Source organism: Lagopus leucura, unplaced genomic scaffold (genome assembly GCF_019238085.1).
Source record: "Lagopus leucura isolate 7727_CA_CO unplaced genomic scaffold, USGS_WTPT01 Super-Scaffold_100052, whole genome shotgun sequence".
Lineage (NCBI taxonomy): Eukaryota > Metazoa > Chordata > Aves > Galliformes > Phasianidae > Lagopus > Lagopus leucura.
The window spans coordinates 530,437-552,367 of record NW_024962298.1 but is presented as its reverse complement, the minus strand read 5'-3'; the positions used below and the strand labels follow the sequence as shown (position 1 = coordinate 552,367).

Below are 21,931 nucleotides of genomic sequence, written 5' to 3'. Positions count from 1 at the left end.
CCTCGCTTAGTGGAAAGGCCTTGTTATTTAAAGAAATCCCACCAAAACGATCCTTTGAAGCTCAGTCTTTAGGACGAGGTCTCCTCCAATAGAGCACTGTCCCATCCCACACCCACCTCCCCCCAGCACCACGAGAGCAGCAGGGCCACCGCATCCAGCTGACGCATCACCTCCCTCTATGTATGTAATAATATATATATATATATATAAAATTTTGTATATATCCCTCTCACTGGCAGGATCTAAACTAGCAATGAGCGATGAGCCCCCAGAAATTGGGGTGGTTTTAGCAGGTCCCCACCCAGCACAAAGCTGGCACCCTGCTGCTCCCCGTGCCCGCACGTGGCCGTTCTGGGGCACGGTGTTGGTTTTGGACGACGATCCGCTCCTCGTACCAAGTGAATGTACTTACTACTGGAAAGGACGTGGGCTGCGTGTTGTTAATTATTATTTTTAATGGAAATTTTTTTAAAGTAATTTATAAGAATGCCGAGTGTAAGTTAAAAAGGAAAAAAAAAAAAAAAAAAAAAAACCAAACCCACAGAAGTATGTATTGTAAGAGGATATATTATCCTGTGTCACGCTCTCTATGAATTTTCCCTGTTTAAAAAAAAAAATTTAAAAAGTTAAAAAAAAGAAAAAGTGTAATTATATAAAGGAGAATGATCTATCTCTGCCCAGCGCCGCGGGCAGCCGTCGAGCTGTCGCGTCGCGTCTGCGCGTTCTCATTAATTTGTTAATTAATGTTGCTCCCTTCCTTCCTGCAACGAGGCCGTTGTTCTGTATAAAGTGCAATTCTGTGTAATATTTCTCCGGCGTGTTCTGTGTGGCTGTACGAAGCGGCCGAGTGAAGCCCTTGCTTATTAAAGAGCTGTAAGAGGAGCGCTGGGTGATGTCTTTGGGGGCACGTGGGGGGTTGCGCCTTGGGGACGCGCCACCAAGGGGGATAATATCACCTCTGGGTTTTGGGTCTGCAGGTGGCTGTTACTTCTTGGCTCTCTTTTTGGAGCTGGAGATCTGATTTTCAGCTGGCTATTCTGGCCCCATGTCCCCAGTGTCCCCAGTGCCAGAATGTGAGAGAAGGGCACGAGGAGGCTGTCTGCAAAAGCCCTCTTTATTCGGAGTACAAAACGGGGCTGGCTGCAAGCCCCCTGGGATGGGATGACACAGCTCTTGTCCCCACGTGTCCCCCACCAGTGCCTCCCCCAGGCTGGTGTCATGTCCCTGGTTTGGGGTGCTGCTGACACCATGTCCAGGCAATGCTCAGGGTTGGGTTGGGGACAGCAGCACCCATCGAGGTGCCCATCCCGTGAGGCCCTCCTGGTGCCACCCTGGAGATGTCCCCCTGCCACCCAGCCTCCTGCACCACTTGGGAGCACCCCAAGGACTTGGCTGCTGGCCTGGGGACATCCACACCCTGAGGAGAGCCGGGGGTGACAGAGTGCCAGCACAGAGGGACAAACAGCCGGGGTATCCCAGAAGACACCGAGCAGCAGCCAGGTGACAACAGGGAGGGTCAGTTCTTGAACATGTCGCAGAGCAGCTTCTCCATGGGGGTGTTGCCGATGGTACGGCGGAAGAAGAGCAGCTCGACGCGCTCAGAAGAGAGGAAGCGCAGCGCCGGCAGGAGCAGCAGCAGCTTCCCAAACCTGGAGGATGGAGCGGTGTCACAGAGCCCGCTGTCAATGGCACCTCCAGGGTTGGGGCTGGCTGTACCTGACGGGCTGCCCAGGGTAGTGGGAGCGGTTGTGCTGGCCCAGCATCACCTGCGACTGGTCCTGCAGGTTCTCCACTTGCTCAGGGTCCTTCAGGCCGCGGGTCTCTGCCAGGACAGCGGGTGTTGGGGTGACACGGGGACAGGCAGCGGAGGACCTGGGTGTGCTCTCTCACCTGGCTTGAAGAGCACCACGGCCTTCATGCAGGCAAATTCGGTGGGATCGACTGCCAATGCTTTGAAGCGCCCCAGGGTCTCCTGCAGTGCCCGCACGTCCACAGCAGCTGGCAGCAGCTTGCCGGGGGACGGCTCGGGGATGGCCAGCAGCGGGCAGCTCTCCAGGGGCATGGACCACTGGATGGCACAGAGCAGGAACAGCTCGCTCCACGCCTCCTCCAGCAGGATCACCTGGGGGCAGCCATAACCCATCAGCCCACCTGGCTGGGCGGAGGAACATCACCCACAGCTCAGCCCGTGGCCAGAAATTGGCATCCTGGGGACACCCCAAGGTTCGCTCTGTAGTCACGGAGAGGCTATCCCCATCCCAACCCCATCCCAATCTAAAGCTTTTGGGGTCCCTACCTGGTCCCGGAAGGGCAGATTGGAGAAGACAGGCAGGTTCTTTGCCCACTTGACAGCCATGAAGAGGAGACGTGCCGAGGTCTCGTAGACATTTTCGGGACCAGCTGCTGGGTATGGGGCCACCTGGTACTCACCGCCTGCCCGCTCAGGCTCACCACCCGTCACATCTACTGTCTCATCAACTGCAGGGATGGGGACACAACATCACCCCATTGCCCCCCGTACCTCCCCACCGCCAGCGGTCACCCACCATCTTCAGGCTCCAGCTTGGCACAGGTCTCGGCCGTCATCAGGCTAGCCATGAAGCGGTGGTTGGTGGGCGGTGTGGGCGTGCGGGGGATGGCAGCAGTGGCAGCAGTAGCCCCGGGGCCACGGGGGGCCGGGCAGGGAACTGGGGGGACATCACGCGTGGCAGCCACGTGCTCTGGGGGCAGCTCGGCATCCAGCTCAATACTGTCTAGCCGGACCTGGGCTGTGCTCCGGGGCTGGCGTTCATTCTGCACAGCTGTGGTGACAAGGTGACATCAACTGTAGCCAACGCACTCTGCCACCTCCCTCCCCAGCGCATCTGCCCTGCTCACCATCCTTGTTCATGCCAGCTTGTAGGCACTTCTTGAGCCGGCATGCCTGGCACTGGTTGCGGTGTGCCTTGTCCACTGGGCACAGCCCTGTCCCTGCCTGGCACCTGCAGGGAAAGGTGGTACCTGGCTGCACCCACAGGGATGGCCCTCTTCCCCTGGGGTGTCCCATGACCCATGGATGCCCCATGCTAGGGAGGCTTTGTCCCTGCTGGGTGGCCTTCAGCCAGCGGGTGCCCTGCCCCAGTAAATATCCTGTCCCTAATGGGTGCCTTGTCTCCATGGGTCCATTGTCATGTGAGTGTCCTGCCCCAACAAATGCCTTGTTTGCCCCAAGGATGTTCTGTCCCCTGCAGATGCACATCCCCTCTGGGTGCCCTCATCCCCTATAGGTGCCTTGTCCCATACAGGTGCTGCGTCCCAGTGAATACCCTCCCTTGATGTGTGTCCTGCCCCACTGAATGCCATGTCCCCCCTGTACCCACAGCCTTTGTCCCACCCGGTGTCCATTCCCTGGGTCCCTGCCAGCTGGCTATTCCCCATCCCCACCTGTAGATGAGCTTCCTGCGGACGCTGCGCTTGAAGAAGCCGCTGCAGCCGTTGCAGGCATAGATGCCATAGTGCTTCCCACTGCTGGTGTCCCCGCACACTTTGCACAGCAGCACGGGACTCAGCGCCTTGCCAGGGGCTGGGCTCAGTCCTGCGGGAGCAGAGCCAAAACATACAGGGTGAGCAGAGACACCCCAGAGTCCCCATCCCCCTCCATCAGTGCCCTCACTCAGACGATGGGCACTGTCACCTCCGTGGGTCCGGCCCAGGGGGACCTCAGGTACCCCAGGGGACATGGATGAGGAGTCCAAGAGGTGCACACCGGATTCAGCATCAGCCCACACCCCAGGGATGCCATGGAATGAACTCTCATGGGACTTTTAAATGAGATAAAATGGTGTTCCTGGGGCTGGGGACACTGGGTGTCCCAGTGGGGGGAGAGCATGCATGATGACAAAGAGCCACAAGTGGGGACCACAGGTGTCCTGGAGAAGGGCCATGGCTGGGGACACATTACCCCAGATAGGGGCTGTGATTGTGACCATGGCCTCATAGGAAAGTCTCAGCAGGGGACCACGGCATCCTTGGGGGAAGAGCAGAGACCATAGACATCTAGAAGAGGGTCTGTAGGCATCACAGAGAAGGAGCAGAGCTGGAGACCCCAAGTAGCCAGGAGAAGGATGCTGATGGGGGTCCCCAGGCATGGTGGAAAATGTCCGCAATGAGGACCATGGGCACCATGGGGAGGGGTCATGGCTGGGAAACCCGTGTGTCTTGGATGAGGGGGACTCTAAGCATCCTGCAGAAGGAAGGAGGTGGTGGACACTAAGCATCCTGGAGAAGGTGTACAATGGCAACCCCAAATATCCTGGGGAAGAAGATGATGATGGAGAAGCCATGCATCCTGGAAAAGAGCCACAGTGAGAATTCCCAAGGATCTCAGAGAAGGACCGTGACTAAGAGCATCCTAGAGAAGGACTGTAGTAGGGACCCAAGATATCCTGGAGAAGAGCCATGATGGGGACTCCAAATATTCTAGAGGAGAACCGTGATGAGGGACCCCAAACATACTAGGAAACAACTGTGATAAGGATCCAAATATCTTGGAGACAGCTCACGATGGGGGACCCTGGGAATTCCTGAGAAAGACCACGATGGAGGACCCTGAGCATCCCAGAGAAGGACCGCAATGGAAGACCCCGAGCATCCCAAAGGACCACGTTTGGACCCCACGGATTCCTGAAGAAGGACACCGGTGGGGATGCGAGCATCCCGCAGAAGGACCCGCTGGGGACAGACCTGTGCAGCAGGATGCGGCTCTTACCCGAGGGGCTGTCCTCCAGCCCGGCGCTCACCACCGACCCCTCCGGCGACGCAGCCATGCCGGGCTGTCCCTGTCCCCGCTCTGCAGGATGGGGCTGTGGCTGTGCTCTCTTCAAGGCAGATTAGCGCGGGCGCTGTGTAAGCAGCCGCCTGTTTGTCACCGTCTTAATCTTTAGTGTCTGTGCGGGGGGGGATCAATCAGCCACGCGATGAAGAATTAAAAAGGTGCTGAGCCCCGGCATGGCTGCCTCCCTGTAACCCTAAACCCTGCGACACCAAAGCCACCAAAGCCACCAAAGCCACCCGCAGTGGGGACAAGGGGGTCACAGACACGCTGGCCCTGGGAAGCGGAGGGCTGGGATTGTGGAGGAGTGTTGGGGTGCAGGGGTGACCCCTATGTCCCCCTGTGCTGCGCCCACCAGGCCCTGTAAGCACATAAGCCCCTTGTTAAGGAGTTTAGAGAGGAATAACGAAAAGTGGTAATTACGGGGTGGGGGGACGGCACAAGCCCCCCTTCCCTGTCCCCAGGCAATTAATTACAAGCTCCAATTGAGAGGGATAATTGATGGGGGTCCCCCAAAGAGGATTAGTGCTGGGTCAGGGGTATCGTGTGTCCCCCTGGGGCCAGCAGCCTCAGTGTCCCTTTGGGGGCTTTGGGCCGTGGCTGCTGACGCAGCAGCATGGGGCCAGGTGGCCCAAGGGTTACACAACGAAGGCTAAACCCTCGCTGTGACAGGGCAGCACAATTTGAGATTTGAGGGCTTTAGGCACTAAACCCCCCCGCGGCCATCCGGGGTGGGCTGTGAGGCCAGTGGAGACAGGGACAGGGAGGGGGATGGAGTCTTGAGGCTGAGGTTGGGGTGGATCTATCGCAAGGGTTCTGCTGGGGACCAGAGGTGGTGACACGGGGGGATATAGGGGATGAGGCTCCATCCATCTCCGTCCTCACCTGCAGCTTCACTCCATCACCTCTACATGCAGCATCAGCCCATCTCAACTGCAGCATCCTCCATCCCACTGCCACCATCACCCCATCCCAAATGCAGCATCCTTCCACTCCATCAGCAGCATCCTCCATCCCAGCATCTCATTCCCGTGTCCCAGTCCATGGCTCCATCTTGTTCCTGCCACAAGCAACACCACAAAGGTGCCGGGCTGATGCAGTGGGAACTGGGTACCCTGCATACCCACAGGTCTCCTTGGCCACTGTCCATGGGGCAGACACTGGATACCCCACGGTAATGGGACGCGGTGGCTTTTGGCCCCCAGGGATGGTGATGAGCACTGACTCGGCTAATTTGCCACCCAGCCATGTTTCCCTCCACACCGCTGGTAAAAAGCCAGCTCTGGAGCTGGGATTTGGGAAGGGGATTAGCCCCAGCAGCCATCTGCCACCAGCCAATAATCATTGTGCCAAGGAAATCCAATAATTACAAAAATATTGTTCCCACCCCATTTTGCTCTTGCACCCGGCCACGTGGCCCCAGTGGAACATCCAGAGGTGCCCCCAACGCTGCGTCTCTGCCAGCAGCCCAAAGGGGCACTCGAGCACACTGGGGACCAGACAGCGCCCAATGCCACTGCTGAGGGGCTCAGCACCAAGGTCCCCATATGAAGGAGCAAACGTTAAAGCCCGTGACCCAGCTCTGTGACAGATGCTTGGGATTACCCAGCCTAAAACCTTGGGATCGGCTCCCTCCCTCCTTCCCAGCATTTAATTACTAATTTACTAATTACCCCAAGATGCTGCTGGCAGTCTTGAGACCCGTCGTTGGGTTCTGGCTGCACTAATCCCACCAGCCACAGGGAGCAAATGGATGTGCTGCAGTCAGGGGACAGCATGGCTGGGGACAAGAAGGTTGTAGGAACCAGGAGGGGACCAGGTGGGGAGGGTGGAGTTTGGGAACTGGTTGGGGCAACTAGGAGATGACAACAAAGATCAGGAGAGCGTAATGGGGATCACAAGGAGACATTGGAGCCCAGGAGGTCCCACTGGGGACCAGGAGGGAGTGGAAGGCACCAGGAAGGTGCTGTGGGGACTGGGAGAATATGGCAGAGACCAATAGGGGACAAGCATCAGGAGGGAGTGATGGGGACCAGAAAGGTTTGATGGGGACTGGAATGGGACCATAGGATAGGGAGATGATCTGATAATGACCAGGAGAAGATGACAGAGCCCAAAAAAGATCGGTGGGGACCAGGAGGTAACAGCAGGGACCAGGAGGATGCAATGGGAATTAGGAAGGTAACAAGGATCGGGAGGGAGCAGTGAGGTGCAATAGGGATGGTAGGGATGATGAGAGGATGGTGGGGACCACAATGGGATGATGAGGATCAGGAGTTGGTGAAGGGGATCAAGAGAGGACAAAAGCAACCAGGAGATACAAGGCTCTGGAAGGAAACAAGAGCAATGTGGGACTTCAGGCAGCCCCTGCTGGCACCAGAGGTGACTGCAATGGGTTAACACCACCACTGGCGCTCAGCCATGTCAGGGCCTGGCTCTGGTTTCATCCGTCATCAGCTCTCCTTTACCAGAGCTCTTTTTCCCTTTGTGTTCCCGCTGTGACAAATGATGCCGAGTGGCTGCGGGCAGCGGGTGGTGACAGCTCCCAGGTCACCTGCTCCATGCCCTGCCAAAGCCTCTGCTGACCCCAGATGAAACTTTAATGGGGCTCCAGGGCTGACCTGGCCATGAAACCCACCCTCAAGGGCAAGCATCTTCCCGGGGACATCCCGGTGGCCGTTCCAGAGGCACAGCCCTGTGATAGCGGAGGTGGCACCATCCTGGTGGTCACAGGCTCAGGTCCATTGTGCGCTTTGTGACAACCTTTTTGTCATCAAGGGGTTACTGGAGGAAATGTCCCAGCAGGTGGAGACTGTTCCCCCTGGGAGGGCCCCATGTCACCTGGACAGGGCGGGCTCAGTGGCAGCGGTGGGGCCGGTCAGGACAGTCTGGGCACATTCCTGGGTGCTGGCACTGCCAGCGACTTGGGGTCCTGCAGCCTGGGGATCACAGCACAACAAGGGGACATTGAAGGAGTCTCTAAGGTGAGGGTGGAGTGCTCAGGCATGTCCTCAGGGATAGTGTGGTGACTGAGGCCATAGCTTGGTGTTTGGTGATGTGATCCTGCCAAGGACTTGGGGACACCGAGATCCCCAAGCCAGGGTGGCACAGCTCTGTGGATGCCATGTCTTTCCTTCCAGATGGACCTCCTGGAGCAGGTAGCTGGGGAGCCACCAGGGAGGCCATCCTACCCCCTTCCTCTTTTTCCACCCTGGGGTCGTGGCACCTGCATTTTTTGTGCTGAGTGTGAGGGAAAGGGGACGTGGGTGAATGGAGAGGGTGTTGGGGGTGAAGTGGGTGCCACCAGGGTGGGTGACAGCAGGTGTGGGTGCCACCAGGCTGGTTCTGGCTTCACTGACCCCCAGGTGAGCTCCTTGCTGCTGACCCTGCAGGACAAGGTCCAACCATTCCTCCAGCTCCGGTACTGGCTGCGCTCCTGGCTGTGGCAGGTTTGGATGGAACAGATCAAGGCAGCACAGGTGACACCAAGGGACACACCTTGGTGACGCTGCCCCAAAATTGTCTGCAGCTGGGGCCTGGGGTGAGGTGGGTCCCAGTTCCACCAGCGTGACCAATGGGTGTTTGTCCTTCCAGGTGAGCAGCTCCAAGCAGGTAAGTGCCAGCATCCACAGCTGCACCTCACACTACCCATCCTACCACCTATAGGGCAAACCTGCTTTTGCTCAGTGCCCATGGTTGCTCTGGACTCAAGCTGTCCACCTGAGTTGATTGGAGATGACCTCCCAGATCTCTTCCCTGGTCCATGGAGATCCAAACCTCTGCAGGACAGGCACAAACCTGTGGGGTGGCACCTGGCTGGAGGTGACATGTGGTGGTGTCCCCAGGCAGTGGCAGGAGCGGCAAGCACAGCGGCATTCTTCCTCTGTGAGGGGCTGCTGGGTCGGCACTTTGATGTGGTGCCCAACGGGGCGGCTGAGCCCCAGCCTGGGGACCTCTTCCTCTTCCCACTGGCATCGAGGGGACCCGGCTGGTGGGGTGCCCACGCTGGTGTCTATTGCGGTGATGGGGAGATCATCCACCTGGAAGGTGAGCAGTGGGAGGAAACTCCACACAGGGGACATGAGGCAAAGCAGCTCATGCTTGGGGACCACAACGCTCCTTGGGCACCCTGACCCTATTTGGGGATCCAACACCTCAAGTCACCCCCAAACCTCCTTGATAACCTGTCTTCCTTGGGGATCTCAACTCAATTCGGGAAACAAATACCCCAGGTTACTGGGAACTCATCAAGGGATGACCCCAACTCTTTTTGGGCACCTCAACCCTATTTGGGGACCCAACACTTCCGGTGATTCCAACTCCCTAACCTTCTTGATGACCCCAACACTCCTTGAACACTTCAAACCTATTTGGACACCTCTACCCTATTTGGGGACCCAGCTCCTCCTTCTCACCCTCAACCTTCATTGAATGCCATCTCCTCTACACCACAGGCACCTCAGGAACATCCCCAACAGGGATTGTGGCCAAGCACGGTAAGAGCCACCTCCTGAGGACACGAGGCCCCGCCAAGGTGCTGCGGATGAAGGGGGGACTGGATGCGGCTGCCCTGCAGTGGCGGATCCGGGCAGCCATGGACATGGTGCTGGACTATGATGCTGTCACCTGTAACTGCATCCACTTTGCCCTTGCCCTGTTGGGGCTGGGCCAGCTCACTGGGGACATGGTGAGTTTCTTTGCCCTCAGGTGTGGGGGGATTATGATACTCGCCTCGACCAGAGCTGTTTTCTCTCCTAGACGTTCCCAGCACTGCAGTGAAGGAGGTGGTGATGTGACCTGGGGAGCACGTAGGTCTGGAGCACCCTTCCTGGGCTACCTGTGGGATGAAGGATACAAGATAAAGGATTTGGGAATAAGAATGTGGGGCTGTCACCACCCAAGTGGATGAGGGTCATTGGGGTGTCGAAGTTCCCTTGGGTTAAATTAAAATGAAATGACACCAAACAATTGGCTGAATGTTTGTGTAGTCGTTTGTTTGGGTTTTTTTGTATGCCATTAAACTATTTAGCACAAGATGCAGAGTATATATCTGTATCTTACTGGCAATAAGGGTTACATACAGGGTAAATATATTCCCTAATATCAGAGATGTTTTCATCTCCCACGTGTATCCCACATCCAGTTGGAAAATCCATGTACACTATATAAAGCATTTAGCAGAATTATTAAAATTTAGCAAAAATTGGACCTTGTCACTTTCTTTTCTTACTGTACACCACCACAACCAGTGCCCTCTACACAGCCTTCTTCAACAGAACAAAGCGGCTGTCATGTGTTAAATAACAGCTACAAAACAATGACAGAAAGAATAATTCACACGCAATGAATCTGTTCTCATTCCTGTTAAAGGCGTGCTCCTTTCATTCCAAAGATGTACACTTACATAAGCTAACTTCATGTATGTGTAAGAAAATTGAACGGATCCTGGTACAAAGAAGAACCGAGTGGAATGCATCAGCTTCATATGACACCAGAACAGAGCGTCAACCACAGGACGCACAACTGACCCATCCATCTTCCTCAGCCTCTCCCCATAACACTTGTGCTCCAGACCCCTCACTGCTCCATTGCCCTTCCCTGGACATGCTGCAGACCCTCAATGTCAGGTTTGCAGTGAGGGACCCGACACTGAACACGGCACTGGAGATGCTGCCTCACCAGTGCTGAGTTAAGAGGGATGATCACCTCCTGACACAAACCAGGATGCCATTGGCCTTCTTGCTCCCTTGGGCACCCCGCTGGCTCATGTTCATGTGGCTGGCTGTTGACTAACAACCCCAAATCCTCTTCCCCTGCACAGCTTCCAGCCACTCTTCTTCTCCCCTTCTTTATGAGGTTATCCTTGGGACAGACTCTACAAAAGGGATTCCTGAAGGCCATCTGTGTGCACAACCACTGTGCAATGAACAGTGACACTCACAGCTTCAAAAGGTGTTCAGAGCTCCCCAGCCTGATCCTGAAAGTCCTGAGTTGGAAGGGATCCTCGGGGATCATCAAATCCAACGCTCAGCTCCGCGCAGGAACGCACAAAATCAAACCTCACACGTGACAGCACTGTTCAAACACTTCTTGAACTTTAGTCTTGTTGCTGTGCCCACTGCAGCATGTTCCATGGCACCACACTCCAGCGCAGAACTCTTCCCTGACCTTCAGCTGACCTGCCCATAGCACAGAGTTAGTTCACCTGTGCCTTCCTATTTGCACTGCTTTGTAGCCTGATTGAATGTTTGAAATCAGTGCCCGGCCAAAACCCCACAACTTTCCCTTATCTGCCAAAGATGAAAACACCCGGAGTTATCTGCAGAAAAAAGCTACTTGTTAGCACTGATACTAACCAGAGGAAATTAAAACTAACACTCTGAGGAGCAGAAAAAGAAAGCCGTTTGGGATTTTCCTGCCTCCTTTTGCTTTTGGTTTCACTTGACCAAGCAGCGTCCCGCTCACCACTCGTGTCTGCACGGAGCAGAGCGCTGCGTGTGCCGGCCCCAGCACCACGCTGCCTGCCCACACCTCTGCCCACCAGCACAGCACTGTAAGGACGCTGCCAGCCCCACGCGGGGGACGGACCAGCATCAGGAGAGCAGGGGGGACAGGAGACTTCCAGTGAGGTAAGATGGCTGTGCTTGTGCTGACATTTCCTTTCTCTCCTTGCAGATGGGAAGCTCAAGCAGCTGTTGTTCGGTGAGTAGAAGGGCTTTGAATCACCGTTCTCCCCTGCTCTCCGTGTGCTGCCCCAGAGTTTTGGGGTGATGTGGCTGCTTCTGTGTTGAAGCTGATTCTCACCATTCTCTCCCAAGGAGAAAGCAAGAGAGACGAGAGATTTCCTCCTACGAGATGTCCTTCCTAATTATAAGAACATCCTTGTGGAAGTATCAGAGAACAGCATTGAGGCTGGGGACATAGTGCTTTTCAACATGCAGTCCAGCAGCAATGCTGCGTTCAGCTTCAAGCACGCGGTTGTCTACTGTGGGGACGGGGAGGTCATCCACTTCCACAGTAAGTGCACGTGCCCTGCCTTCATGACATGGCAGCCCACAGAGCGACAGGGTGATGGCCAACTCTTCACTTTTCAGATATCAACAATTCAAGTGCTGGGCTAATAAGGAAGGAAGGATTCCAGCTGATGAGGCAGAAGAGGGGGAAAGGCAAGGTTCTCAGGAAAAAGGACGGGATCAACCCTGAGACCTTCAACAGAAAAGTCAAGGAGCTGATGAACAGCACAGCCAAGTACAATTTATTCGAGAACAACTGCATCAACTTTGCTCTCTATCTGCTGGATCTGGGGGATTTCAGCTTTCAGTCTGTAAGTATGGAACCAGGATGGGGCATTTGCAGTGGGGCCACACAAGTCCCAGGACAAAAGATATTCTTTTCCTGCAGCAAAAGAGCCTTGAAGAGGAACTTGAAAGTTTGATTGTGAGTACATTTGGTGTCACTGCGCCCCGTGTGCTTGAGTCCCCAAGAAGGGTTATGGCCCCAAAAGATCTGGGTTCCCAGAAGAGGGTTGGGTCACCAGGGGACCTGGATGCCCGAGGAGGGTTGAGTTCCCCCGTGAGGGTTCGGTCCCCAAGAGGTCTGGGTTCCACAAGGCAAGCAGGATCCTTGGAAGTGTTGGGTTCCCAAAAGAGGGCTGTTTTCCCCACTGATGGTCCAGTCCCCAAGAATGGTTGGGTTCCCCAGTGAGGGTTCAGCTCCCACCAGATTTGGGTTTCCAAGGAGGGCTGCATCCTCAGCAGTTGTTCAGGTCCCCCAGAACGATTGTGTTCACCAAGAAGGTTTGGAGGCTTTGGGTGCTATCTCCCAACTCTCCCAGGCAAAGCTCAGCAAGATCATCTCAGAGGATTCCAGAGTCTCATTGCACAGCACAGAACTCCAGAGGAGACTTGTTCTCATCATTCATCTTTCCACATGTCTGCTTCTCTCAAAAGATGACCGTTCTGAAGGCGTTGAAAATAGAATTACTTGTTAATAATAGTGCTTATCTGGGTACAACAATTCTTTTCAGCAACTTCTTGTACTGCTAATATCTATAGCCAAATAATAGTAGCCAAGGTAATGGTATCTTAAGTAATTAGAACGAAAAATTTAATCCTTCTTATACTACTCAATCTATATCCAAATAGTAGCATCCCATGTAATAGTATGTCACATAATCGCAATAAAAAATAACATCCCAAATAATACCTGGAGATTCCCGTGTCTTTATGGGTGCCTGCAACCTCCCAGACGTTCGCTGGGACCATCACACGGAGTTCAGGAAATTCCTGATGCCTCCTGAAGATAGCGGTTTGGTACAGGACCCAACTCCTTGGTTATCCTGTACAGAACAAGGAGCCGATCCCAGTGGGCCCCTTGCACCCCGCGCCATCTTACAGGTCTGTGTCAGATGGGACCAGAGCCGGGCAGAGCCCTGGGAGTGACCGCGTCCAGCCACAGCTTGTGCCACCACCCCTCCCATCCAGATTTCCACCACAGAAGTGTGTTTTGGTGCTGAGAACCAAGCTCCAGCAGGCTCTAAGTGGGGACAGCACACACCGCGTCCCCAGCCTGGTATGGATGACCTGCTCGGTCATGGTCTCACCCATCACCTGTCTCTGGGGTCCCTGCCTGCTTACAGTCCCCATTGTCACCACAGTAGGCACACTGCTGTGCTGTTTCACGCTCCAGCAGGGAGAGATGTGGGCCCAGACTTCTTTCTGCTGCAGGTGGCAGTGCTGGAGGGCAGGGGAAGTAATGGTGGCCTGTGAGTATCCCTGCTGCCTCTTCTCCCCACTGCGTGGAGTCTCCAAGGAGTGCTGGGTCCCCAGGAAGGGCTGTGTCCCCAAGGAGGGTCGGCTCCCCAAGGTGGCTGCAGCCACCTCCCTTCATCCTCATGCTTCACAGTTTCAAAGACACATTTCCCGTACGAAATACAGATTTAATTGTGTTTTTTTTTCTACTTTCTTGGGCTGCATCATTTCACAGGAGGTCAGTCTGGGGAAGATGGCAGCACCAAGAGGGAGAGGGCAGAAATGAGCTGAGAGACATGAAGTCAGCTGCAGAAATAGGATGCTCAGCCACACCACTAGCAGCCGAGTCCAAAGGAGGAAAGTGGCCAAGCCACTCTCAGTGGAGATGTTTGTGAAGTTCTGGCGAAGACACTGGTGGCTGGAAAAAAGGCAATGCTGCACCATCTGTAAGAGGGGAAGGAGCTCACAAGCAGGAAGGGGGCTGACTTTTCACACAAGTAGGCAGTCACAGGATAAGGGGGAATGGATTTAAACTGAGGGAGGAGAGGTTTAGGTGAATTGTTAGGAAGGAATTCTTCACTCACAGGGTGCTGAGGCACTGGAACAAGCTGCCCAGGGAGGTTGTGCGTGCCCCATCCCTGGAGGCGTTCAGTGCTGGGTTGGACAGGTTCCTGGGCAGTCTGATTCAGTGGCTGACGACCCTGCCCATGGTAGCGGGGGTGCTACTAGATGGTCTTTGAGTTCCTTTCCAACCAAAGCCATTCTATGATTCCAAGATCCTATGTTTCTATGAATCTATGATGATGTGAAAGGAAGAAGGGATGACCCAGGGAACTACTGACCTGACAGCCTCACTTCTGTGTTGGGAAGGTCATGAGGCAGAGCCTCCCGGAAGCTATGCGAAGGCACATGGAAGAGAAGGAAGTGATATGGGACAACCTGCACGGCTTCACTAAGGGCAGGTGCTACTTCACCAAATTTGTTGTGTTTTATGATGATGTAACTGCATCAGTGGGCAAGGCAAGAGCCACCGATGTCATCGATCTGGTCCTCTGTAGCCTCCTTCTCTCCAAACTGGACAGATAGGGATTTGATGAGTGGACGAGGAATCGGATGTGAGATCACTGGCAAGTGGTGCCCCACGAGGATCAGTGCCGGCATCAATGCTATTTAATATCTTAAATCGTGACATCGGACCTGGAATGGAGCGCACCCTCAGCAAGTTTGCAGATGACACCAAGCTGTGGGAAGCAGCCGACGTGCCCAAGGGACGGGATGCCATCCAGACAGACCTGGACAGGCTGAACAGCGAGCCCAGGAGAACCTCGTGGGGTTCAACAGAGCCAAGTGCAAGGTGTGCACCTGCGTCATGGAAATCCTCACTACGAATACACGCCGGGGATGTAAGGATAGAGCCACGCACAAAAGGACTTGAGCCGGCAGCGCACCCTCACAGCCCAGAAAGCCAACCATGCCCTGGGCTGCGTCCAAAGCAGCGTGGCCAGCAGGGTGAGGGAGGTGATCCTGCCCATCTGCTCTGCGATTGAGACCTCGCCTGGAGTACTCTTGCTGTCCCCATGAGCCCAAGCGCCGCCCATCGCACCGCTGCCCCATCCCCTCAGGGATGTCCCCAGAGGAGACTGAGCCTCTCAAAGTCCCAAAGGAGCACCTCTGTGCCCCGTTCCCGCTCCCTTGCTGCAGGGTGGGTGGCACTGAGGACCTCAAGGCCCCTTGGTGGCCTTGTTGGGCTGTCACTGTCCCTGCTCCCTGCCGCAGGGCGGCAGGTGACCTCCTGTAGAGAGCTGCTTTGGAGGGGTTGGGTGAGATGATCCCTACGGACCCCTTTCCCTGTGGTTCTGCGATTCTGGGATTCTGGGAATGTTGGTCTTTGCTCCCAACACCGGGTTGGGGAACACTGATCTTCGTTAATTATTTCCACCTGAAGTCTGCACGTATTTGGTGCTTCATATCCTGGGCGATGGGGTGAAATTACTGCCTGCCTGAAAAACAGCATTTCTGTGCTACAAATGTGAAGAGGAAAAAAAAAAGCTTAAAAAGTTAAAATTTGGGAAAATAAAGCATTTCTGAATCATCTGCAAATGCTGATAACATCCTGAACGAGCTTTAAATGTTATTTGTTAATGATAAGGATCATCCACAAATTTCCTGTGAATTATAATAATTACTTATGAATTATAATAGCAGTTGAACAATGATATTACTGCTATTTGCAATGGTAGTAATAGTACAGGATGGTGATAGTAATAGTAGGTGATAACGCGAGTAAATGATAGGAATAATAGGGATAGTGATAATGAAAAAAAAAGCAATAGAAACAACAACAGAATCTTGAATAATAATACTCCAAATAACAATATTCCAAATAATAATATCTCAAATAGTGATATCCCAGTGACACCCCAAAATCGTTACAATAACTGCAAACACACCCAATTACAGTAACTACACCTGTTTCTGAACTTTTGGGAGTCCTTTTCCTGTCCTGCACAGGTTCGGCCCCCCAGCTGGATTTACCCAGCAAGGAGTATGCCTGCCCAGCCACGGGCTGCAGCTACTGCAGGAGAATCACAGGATGGCCTGGGTTGCAAAGGAGCACAGTGCTCATCCAGTGCCACCCCCCTGCTGTGTGCAGGTCGCCAACCAGCAGACCAGGCTGCCCAGAGCCACATCCAGCCTGGCCTTGAATGCCTGCAGGGATGGGGCATCCACAGCCTCCTTGGGTGGCCTGTTCCACTGCCTCACCACTCTCTGGGGGAAAAACTTCCTCCTCATATCCAACCTGAACCTCCCCTGTCTCAGTCCAAAACCGTTCCCCCTTGTCCTGCCTCTGTCAACCCATGGAAACAGCCGTCCCCCTTCCTGTTTCTATGCTCCCTTCAAGCACTGGAAGGCCACAGTGAGATCTCCCTTCTCTGACACGGGTGCACCAAAACAATGCATTAAATGCATCCTGAGCAAGTTGTTGCACATACCTTCTACAATCACGTATGTTGGAAGGTAAATTAGGCTTTGTCTCATCTACCTGTCTGTCGCAGGGTGGGCTCTGAGGGATGAGGGGCTTGCAAGCTGCGGTGTCTCCGGCCGACTGATGGGAGCTCCAAAAGCTGCCCACCAGCATCCTGACTTTATACTTCATCTACATGCAGTTTCCCATGATAGCAAGGGCGACTGAACTGCTACAAGGCATGCAGACTAAGACATAAACAGGGGTATGAAAAACTCGTGGCTTTGCAGAATAGCAGAGGAACCTCCACTGGATCCCTAGGATCTCGTATTCAGCTCTGAAAAACATGAGGATTGTTCATACGGCGCACAGCTCCACGGTCCCCATGTTTTTGCCACAGACGGCACATTTTCTTTTCCCTGACAACTTCCAGTCACAGGTCAGGCCCTTGACAATGAGTACTAAGCTACACACTGCTAGGCACAGACAAGGTGAGGGGACAGACAGAGCCACAGCTACAGCCTCATTCTGCACAGCTTGGGGCAGTTCTCTTTATCAGAGGACGGCAAATGGATCTACATCCTGTCCCATTCCCCAGTCATGCGTGACTTCCCCCCTTCTTTATCAGGTTATCCTTGGGCCAGACTCTGCAGAAGAGACTCCTAAAGGCCATCAGTCCCTCCCTTCTGCAATGCACAGGGAAAGTTTATCTTTTTCACCAAAGCTCTCCGAGAGCAGAGAGAGATTCGTTCTCAAAAGCTAAAAAACAGCCTGTGCCTGCATTCTCCACCAAGAATGTCAACGGTTTAAGGGCTGGTTCGGCCCAGTTCCGTGACGAGCGGGGCGGAGGGATCCGCAGATCCACGCCTCCGGAAAAAAAGAAACAGGGGACCCCAAAATAATTAAAAACAGCGGCACCGATCTGAGGAGAAACAAACTAATTTACTAAGTATATTATCGGAATGCAAGATAACACACTATAATACAATATAATCAGAATTGAAGCTAGTAAATCAAATATAATGAGAGAGAGAGAATGTCCGAAAAGTGGATAGGCCTCACCACAATGCTGAGGTGAGATGCGCAGTCCAGTTGAGCAGCAGGGAGACGGGAGCAGCGCCCACGACGAAGGGCAGGCGAGAAAGAGCCCATCAGGTGACCTTGCCAGGAGTTAAACCTCCTCTCCCTGACCGCAAGGTCCCCTGGGGAATGTAGTTCTTCTTCTCTTCAGGGCAGGTACCCAGGACTTGAGCATTGACAGTTAAAGTCCCAGTGCCCCACATGATGTTAGGATGTGGAATACCGAAAGCCAAAAATCACAAAACCATGACAGACACCCACAGCTCCATCAGGTGCTCAGAGCCCCCCAGCTTGACCTTGAGTGTCTCCAGGGACAGGGCACCCGATGCCTCTCTTGGCGACCTGTGCCAGTGCCTCACTGCCCTTCGTGTACAAAACTTCTTCCTCACCTCAATCTCAGTCTCCCCTCTAATCTAGTCCAACAGTCAGTCTGCACACTGTACAAAGTATGAAGCCTTAGGCATACGGGGGGGGGAAGGCAAGGCATTGTAGCCCTCTGGTATCTCCAGGAAAAAAGTACAGTGCAGTACGGGGCCCTGGGAAGCCATAACAGTCCTACAGATACAAAGATCAGCCCACAGAGGGCTGTCACCCCAATCCTGCATCTTGCAGTCATGCCTCCTCTTGGCTACGAAATCTCTCAGAGTGCCACAGAAATAGTGTGGGCTCAGCAATCACTTCAGCACCGATGAGGGAACTCTGCTCTCTGTGCCAATTTCAGGATGTCACCATTCTATCAGAGTCCTTGAGGATGTGAAATGCCACTCAGGATAACTTAAGGCAAACAGACAGGGACTAAATGTCCTGAAAGGTCCCTTCCAACACAAACAGTCTTTGATTCTATGAGTCCGTGACATCTAAAAATTGGTTGAGTGTTTACTTGTATCCTGCCACAATTCTCCACACAAGATGTGCAGTATCTATCCATCTATCCGTTTAGCTATCCATCCATCCATCTACCTATCCATCTACCTATCTACATATACATCCACCCATCAATCCATCTATTTATCCATTTATCCAACTATTTATCCATCCATCTATCCATCCATCTACCCATCTATCTATCCATCCATCTACCCATCTATCTATCATCTATCATCTATCTATCTATCTATCTATCTATCTATCTATCTATCTATCTATCCTTCCATCTGAATCACAAGAACAGCTTTCCTATATTGTGAGAGCTGCCTTGTGCATAACTTGAGCAGATGAAATCTGAAGGACAGAGACTTGCATAAATATAAGCTCAAGAAAAGCGTTTGGAGGAGGCCACAAGGTGTGTTGTCAAGTGAAGATAAAAAGAAGAACAGATGTCCTGTCGTTGAAGATGGCACAACAGATGCCTCAGCTGAACGTAACACCAGTGGGAACCAGTGTGAGCTACCCTCCTTAAAAGGCTGGAAATTTACAATTTGAATGCAACCCCCGGCCACCGGAGATGTTAGTTATTCCTTGGAATTTCTGCCCATGTCCTTGGAATGTAATGAACATATATACGCTATGCCTTTCAGTACGTCGTCGCTGCTTCTCTCGGTGTGCATGTTGGTGCAGCCATCCCCCACGCACGCAGTGCTGTGAGGAACGGCATACCTTCCTGACACAACTCGTTGTTGTGCCAAATTACCTTGTAGGTTTTCTCGGCTTCCCATCTATCCATCTATCTATCCATCCATCCGTCCGTCTCTCTGTCCATCTATCTCTGCGTGTTACTAGTGATAAAGGAATAGGACTTTTCATCTTCCAATGGAAACCACACCCTCTTCACAGGCACTTTTGGTTTCTGATGCCAGCCTCAAACGGTGCATGTGATTTCCTTCAATAGCTCACAGCTAAGAAATGTCTCAGTGCAAGCAGGCAGGGACCCCACGACTGTCCCCACACAGGAGGTGCCTCACCACTACCAGCACCAGGCAGGGCGTCCCATACCAGGCTGGGGACATGGAGAGTGCTGTCCTCCCCTTGAGCCTGCTGGTTCTTGGTTCTCAGCACCGCAGGGGTGGTGAGCAGAGGGTGGCACAAGGTCTGGCTGGAAGCACGCAGCAGTGGGATCCGAGGGGTCAGTATCTGCTGCCGTCCCATTTGACAGAGATCCGCAGAATATCCTGAATTGGAAGGGATCCTCGGGGATCATCAAATCCAACGCTCAGCTCCGCGCAGGAACGCACAAAATCAAACCTCACACGTGACAGCACTGTTCAAACACTTCTTGAACTTTAGTCTTGTTGCTGTGCCCACTGCAGCATGTTCCATGGCACCACACTCCAGCGCAGAACTCTTCCCTGACCTTCAGCTGACCTGCCCATAGCACAGAGTTAGTTCACCTGTGCCTTCCTATTTGCACTGCTTTGTAGCCTGATTGAATGTTTGAAATCAGTGCCCGGCCAAAACCCCACAACTTTCCCTTATCTGCCAAAGATGAAAACACCCGGAGTTATCTGCAGAAAAAAGCTACTTGTTAGCACTGATACTAACCAGAGGAAATTAAAACTAACACTCTGAGGAGCAGAAAAAGAAAGCCGTTTGGGATTTTCCTGCCTCCTTTTGCTTTTGGTTTCACTTGACCAAGCAGCGTCCCGCTCACCACTCGTGTCTGCACGGAGCAGAGCGCTGCGTGTGCCGGCCCCAGCACCATGCTGCCTGCCCACACCTCTGCCCACCAGCACAGCACTGTAAGGACGCTGCCAGCCCCACGCGGGGGACGGACCAGCATCAGGAGAGCAGGGGGGACAGGAGACTTCCAGTGAGGTAAGATGGCTGTGCTTGTGCTGACATTTCCTTTCTCTCCTTGCAGATGGGAAGCTCAAGCAGCTGTTGTTCGGTGAGTAGAAGGGCTTTGAATCACCGTTCTCCCCAGCTCTCCGTGTGCTGCCCCAGAGTTTTGGGGTGATGTGGCTGCTTCTGTGTTGAAGCTGATTCTCACCATTCTCTCCCAAGGAGAAAGCAAGAGAGATGAGAGATTTCCTCCTACGAGATGTCCTTCCTAATTATAAGAACATCCTTGTGGAAGTATCAGAGAACAGCATTGAGGCTGGGGACATAGTGCTTTTCAACATGCAGTCCAGCAGCAATGCTGCGTTCAGCTTCAAGCACGCGGTTGTCTACTGTGGGGACGGGGAGGTCATCCACTTCCACAGTAAGTGCACGTGCCCTGCCTTCATGACATGGCAGCCCACAGAGCAACAGGGTGATGGCCAACTCTTCACTTTTCAGATATCAACAATTCAAGTGCTGGGCTAATAAGGAAGGAAGGATTCCAGCTGATGAGGCAGAAGAGGGGGAAAGGCAAGGTTCTCAGGAAAAAGGACGGGATCAACCCTGAGACCTTCAACAGAAAAGTCAAGGAGCTGATGAACAGCACAGCCAAGTACAATTTATTCGAGAACAACTGCATCAACTTTGCTCTCTATCTGCTGGATCTGGGGGATTTCAGCTTTCAGTCTGTAAGTATGGAACCAGGATGGGGCATTTGCAGTGGGGCCACACAAGTCCCAGGACAAAAGATATTCTTTTCCTGCAGCAAAAGAGCCTTGAAGAGGAACTTGAAAGTTTGATTGTGAGTACATTTGGTGTCACTGCGCCCCGTGTGCTTGAGTCCCCAAGAAGGGTTATGGCCCCAAAAGATCTGGGTTCCCAGAAGAGGGTTGGGTCACCAGGGGACCTGGATGCCCGAGGAGGGTTGAGTTCCCCCGTGAGGGTTCGGTCCCCAAGAGGTCTGGGTTCCACAAGGCAAGCAGGATCCTTGGAAGTGTTGGGTTCCCAAAAGAGGGCTGTTTTCCCCACTGATGGTCCAGTCCCCAAGAATGGTTGGGTTCCCCAGTGAGGGTTCAGCTCCCACCAGATTTGGGTTTCCAAGGAGGGCTGCATCCTCAGCAGTTGTTCAGGTCCCCCAGAACGATTGTGTTCACCAAGAAGGTTTGGAGGCTTTGGGTGCTATCTCCCAACTCTCCCAGGCAAAGCTCAGCAAGATCATCTCAGAGGATTCCAGAGTCTCATTGCACAGCACAGAACTCCAGAGGAGACTTGTTCTCATCATTCATCTTTCCACATGTCTGCTTCTCTCAAAAGATGACCGTTCTGAAGGCGTTGAAAATAGAATTACTTGTTAATAATAGTGCTTATCTGGGTACAACAATTCTTTTCAGCAACTTCTTGTACTGCTAATATCTATAGCCAAATAATAGTAGCCAAGGTAATGGTATCTTAAGTAATTAGAACGAAAAATTTAATCCTTCTTATACTACTCAATCTATATCCAAATAGTAGCATCCCATGTAATAGTATGTCACATAATCGCAATAAAAAATAACATCCCAAATAATA

At 53.2% G+C, this 21,931-nt stretch overlaps 4 protein-coding genes across 25 annotated transcripts; 3 read left to right on the top strand and 1 right to left on the bottom strand.

Annotated features, from left to right (window-relative positions):
* Window positions 1-491: 491 nt before the first annotated feature.
* On the bottom strand, window positions 492-9,641 carry NR2E3 (nuclear receptor subfamily 2 group E member 3). Of its 5 annotated transcripts, none has more exons than XM_042885738.1 (10): window positions 6,484-9,641; window positions 5,696-5,870; window positions 4,748-4,925; window positions 3,424-3,574; window positions 2,878-2,981; window positions 2,547-2,801; window positions 2,297-2,478; window positions 1,891-2,122; window positions 1,717-1,822; window positions 492-1,649 (listed from the first exon to the last, which is right to left on the bottom strand). In XM_042885738.1, exons 3-10 carry the CDS (start codon window positions 4,803-4,805, stop codon window positions 1,517-1,519), a joined length of 1,221 nt encoding a protein of 406 aa, XP_042741672.1. In that variant the 5' UTR covers window positions 4,806-4,925; window positions 5,696-5,870; window positions 6,484-9,641; the 3' UTR covers window positions 492-1,516. The 5 variants fall into 5 exon arrangements, with proteins under 5 accessions (XP_042741672.1, XP_042741674.1, XP_042741673.1 ...); XM_042885740.1 differs by having other exon boundaries at window positions 4,748-4,880; XM_042885741.1 differs by having other exon boundaries at window positions 1,506-1,649; window positions 1,767-1,822.
* Window positions 7,647-10,014, top strand: LOC122187879. 15 transcript variants are annotated; one of them, XM_042885753.1, is made up of 7 exons: window positions 7,647-7,794; window positions 7,951-7,968; window positions 8,203-8,289; window positions 8,405-8,422; window positions 8,596-8,857; window positions 9,265-9,497; window positions 9,569-10,014. In XM_042885753.1, exons 2-7 carry the CDS (start codon window positions 7,951-7,953, stop codon window positions 9,587-9,589), a joined length of 639 nt encoding a protein of 212 aa, XP_042741687.1. In that variant the 5' UTR covers window positions 7,647-7,794; the 3' UTR covers window positions 9,590-10,014. The 15 variants fall into 15 exon arrangements, with proteins under 15 accessions (XP_042741687.1, XP_042741682.1, XP_042741680.1 ...); XM_042885748.1 differs by having other exon boundaries at window positions 8,176-8,289; XM_042885746.1 differs by having other exon boundaries at window positions 7,882-7,968; window positions 8,176-8,289.
* A 944-nt stretch (window positions 10,015-10,958) lies between these two features.
* On the top strand, window positions 10,959-13,014 carry LOC122187874. Of its 3 annotated transcripts, none has more exons than XM_042885731.1 (6): window positions 10,959-11,005; window positions 11,486-11,512; window positions 11,629-11,827; window positions 11,905-12,134; window positions 12,212-12,247; window positions 12,645-13,014. In XM_042885731.1, the coding sequence occupies exons 2-6, from the start codon at window positions 11,486-11,488 to the stop codon at window positions 12,798-12,800; spliced, it is 648 nt and encodes a 215-aa protein (XP_042741665.1). In that variant the 5' UTR covers window positions 10,959-11,005; the 3' UTR covers window positions 12,801-13,014. The 3 variants fall into 3 exon arrangements, with proteins under 3 accessions (XP_042741665.1, XP_042741666.1, XP_042741664.1); XM_042885730.1 differs by lacking the exon at window positions 10,959-11,005 and adding an exon at window positions 11,024-11,363; XM_042885732.1 differs by lacking the exons at window positions 10,959-11,005; window positions 12,212-12,247 and adding an exon at window positions 11,023-11,363.
* Window positions 13,015-19,925: 6,911 nt separating this feature from the next.
* Window positions 19,926-21,931, top strand: LOC122187876. 2 transcript variants are annotated; one of them, XM_042885733.1, is made up of 6 exons: window positions 19,929-20,280; window positions 20,403-20,429; window positions 20,546-20,744; window positions 20,822-21,051; window positions 21,129-21,164; window positions 21,562-21,931. In XM_042885733.1, the coding sequence occupies exons 1-6, from the start codon at window positions 20,242-20,244 to the stop codon at window positions 21,715-21,717; spliced, it is 687 nt and encodes a 228-aa protein (XP_042741667.1). In that variant the 5' UTR covers window positions 19,929-20,241; the 3' UTR covers window positions 21,718-21,931. The 2 variants fall into 2 exon arrangements, with proteins under 2 accessions (XP_042741668.1, XP_042741667.1); XM_042885734.1 differs by lacking the exon at window positions 21,129-21,164 and having other exon boundaries at window positions 19,926-20,280.

Coding starts and splice junctions, on each gene's coding strand:
- LOC122187876 (XM_042885733.1), top strand. CDS start 20,242: ATGCTGCCTGCCCACACCTCTGCCCACCAGCACAGCACT. Junction 21,052..21,128: donor GGGATTTCAGCTTTCAGTCT/GTAAGTATGGAA, acceptor CTTTTCCTGCAG/CAAAAGAGCCTTGAAGAGGA. Junction 21,165..21,561: donor AGGAACTTGAAAGTTTGATT/GTGAGTACATTT, acceptor CAACTCTCCCAG/GCAAAGCTCAGCAAGATCAT.
- NR2E3 (XM_042885738.1), bottom strand. CDS start 4,805: ATGGCTGCGTCGCCGGAGGGGTCGGTGGTGAGCGCCGGGCTGGAGGAC. Junction 3,575..4,747: donor GCTGGAGGACAGCCCCTCGG/GTAAGAGCCGCA, acceptor CTGCTCCCGCAG/GACTGAGCCCAGCCCCTGGC. Junction 2,479..2,546: donor CAAGCTGGAGCCTGAAGATG/GTGGGTGACCGC, acceptor CCATCCCTGCAG/TTGATGAGACAGTAGATGTG.
- LOC122187874 (XM_042885731.1), top strand. CDS start 11,486: ATGGGAAGCTCAAGCAGCTGTTGTTCG. Junction 11,513..11,628: donor GCTCAAGCAGCTGTTGTTCG/GTGAGTAGAAGG, acceptor TTCTCTCCCAAG/GAGAAAGCAAGAGAGACGAG. Junction 11,828..11,904: donor GGAGGTCATCCACTTCCACA/GTAAGTGCACGT, acceptor TTCACTTTTCAG/ATATCAACAATTCAAGTGCT.
- LOC122187879 (XM_042885743.1), top strand. CDS start 7,935: ATGTCTTTCCTTCCAGATGGACCTCCTGGAGCAG. Junction 8,858..9,264: donor GGAGATCATCCACCTGGAAG/GTGAGCAGTGGG, acceptor TCTACACCACAG/GCACCTCAGGAACATCCCCA. Junction 9,498..9,568: donor GCCAGCTCACTGGGGACATG/GTGAGTTTCTTT, acceptor TTTCTCTCCTAG/ACGTTCCCAGCACTGCAGTG.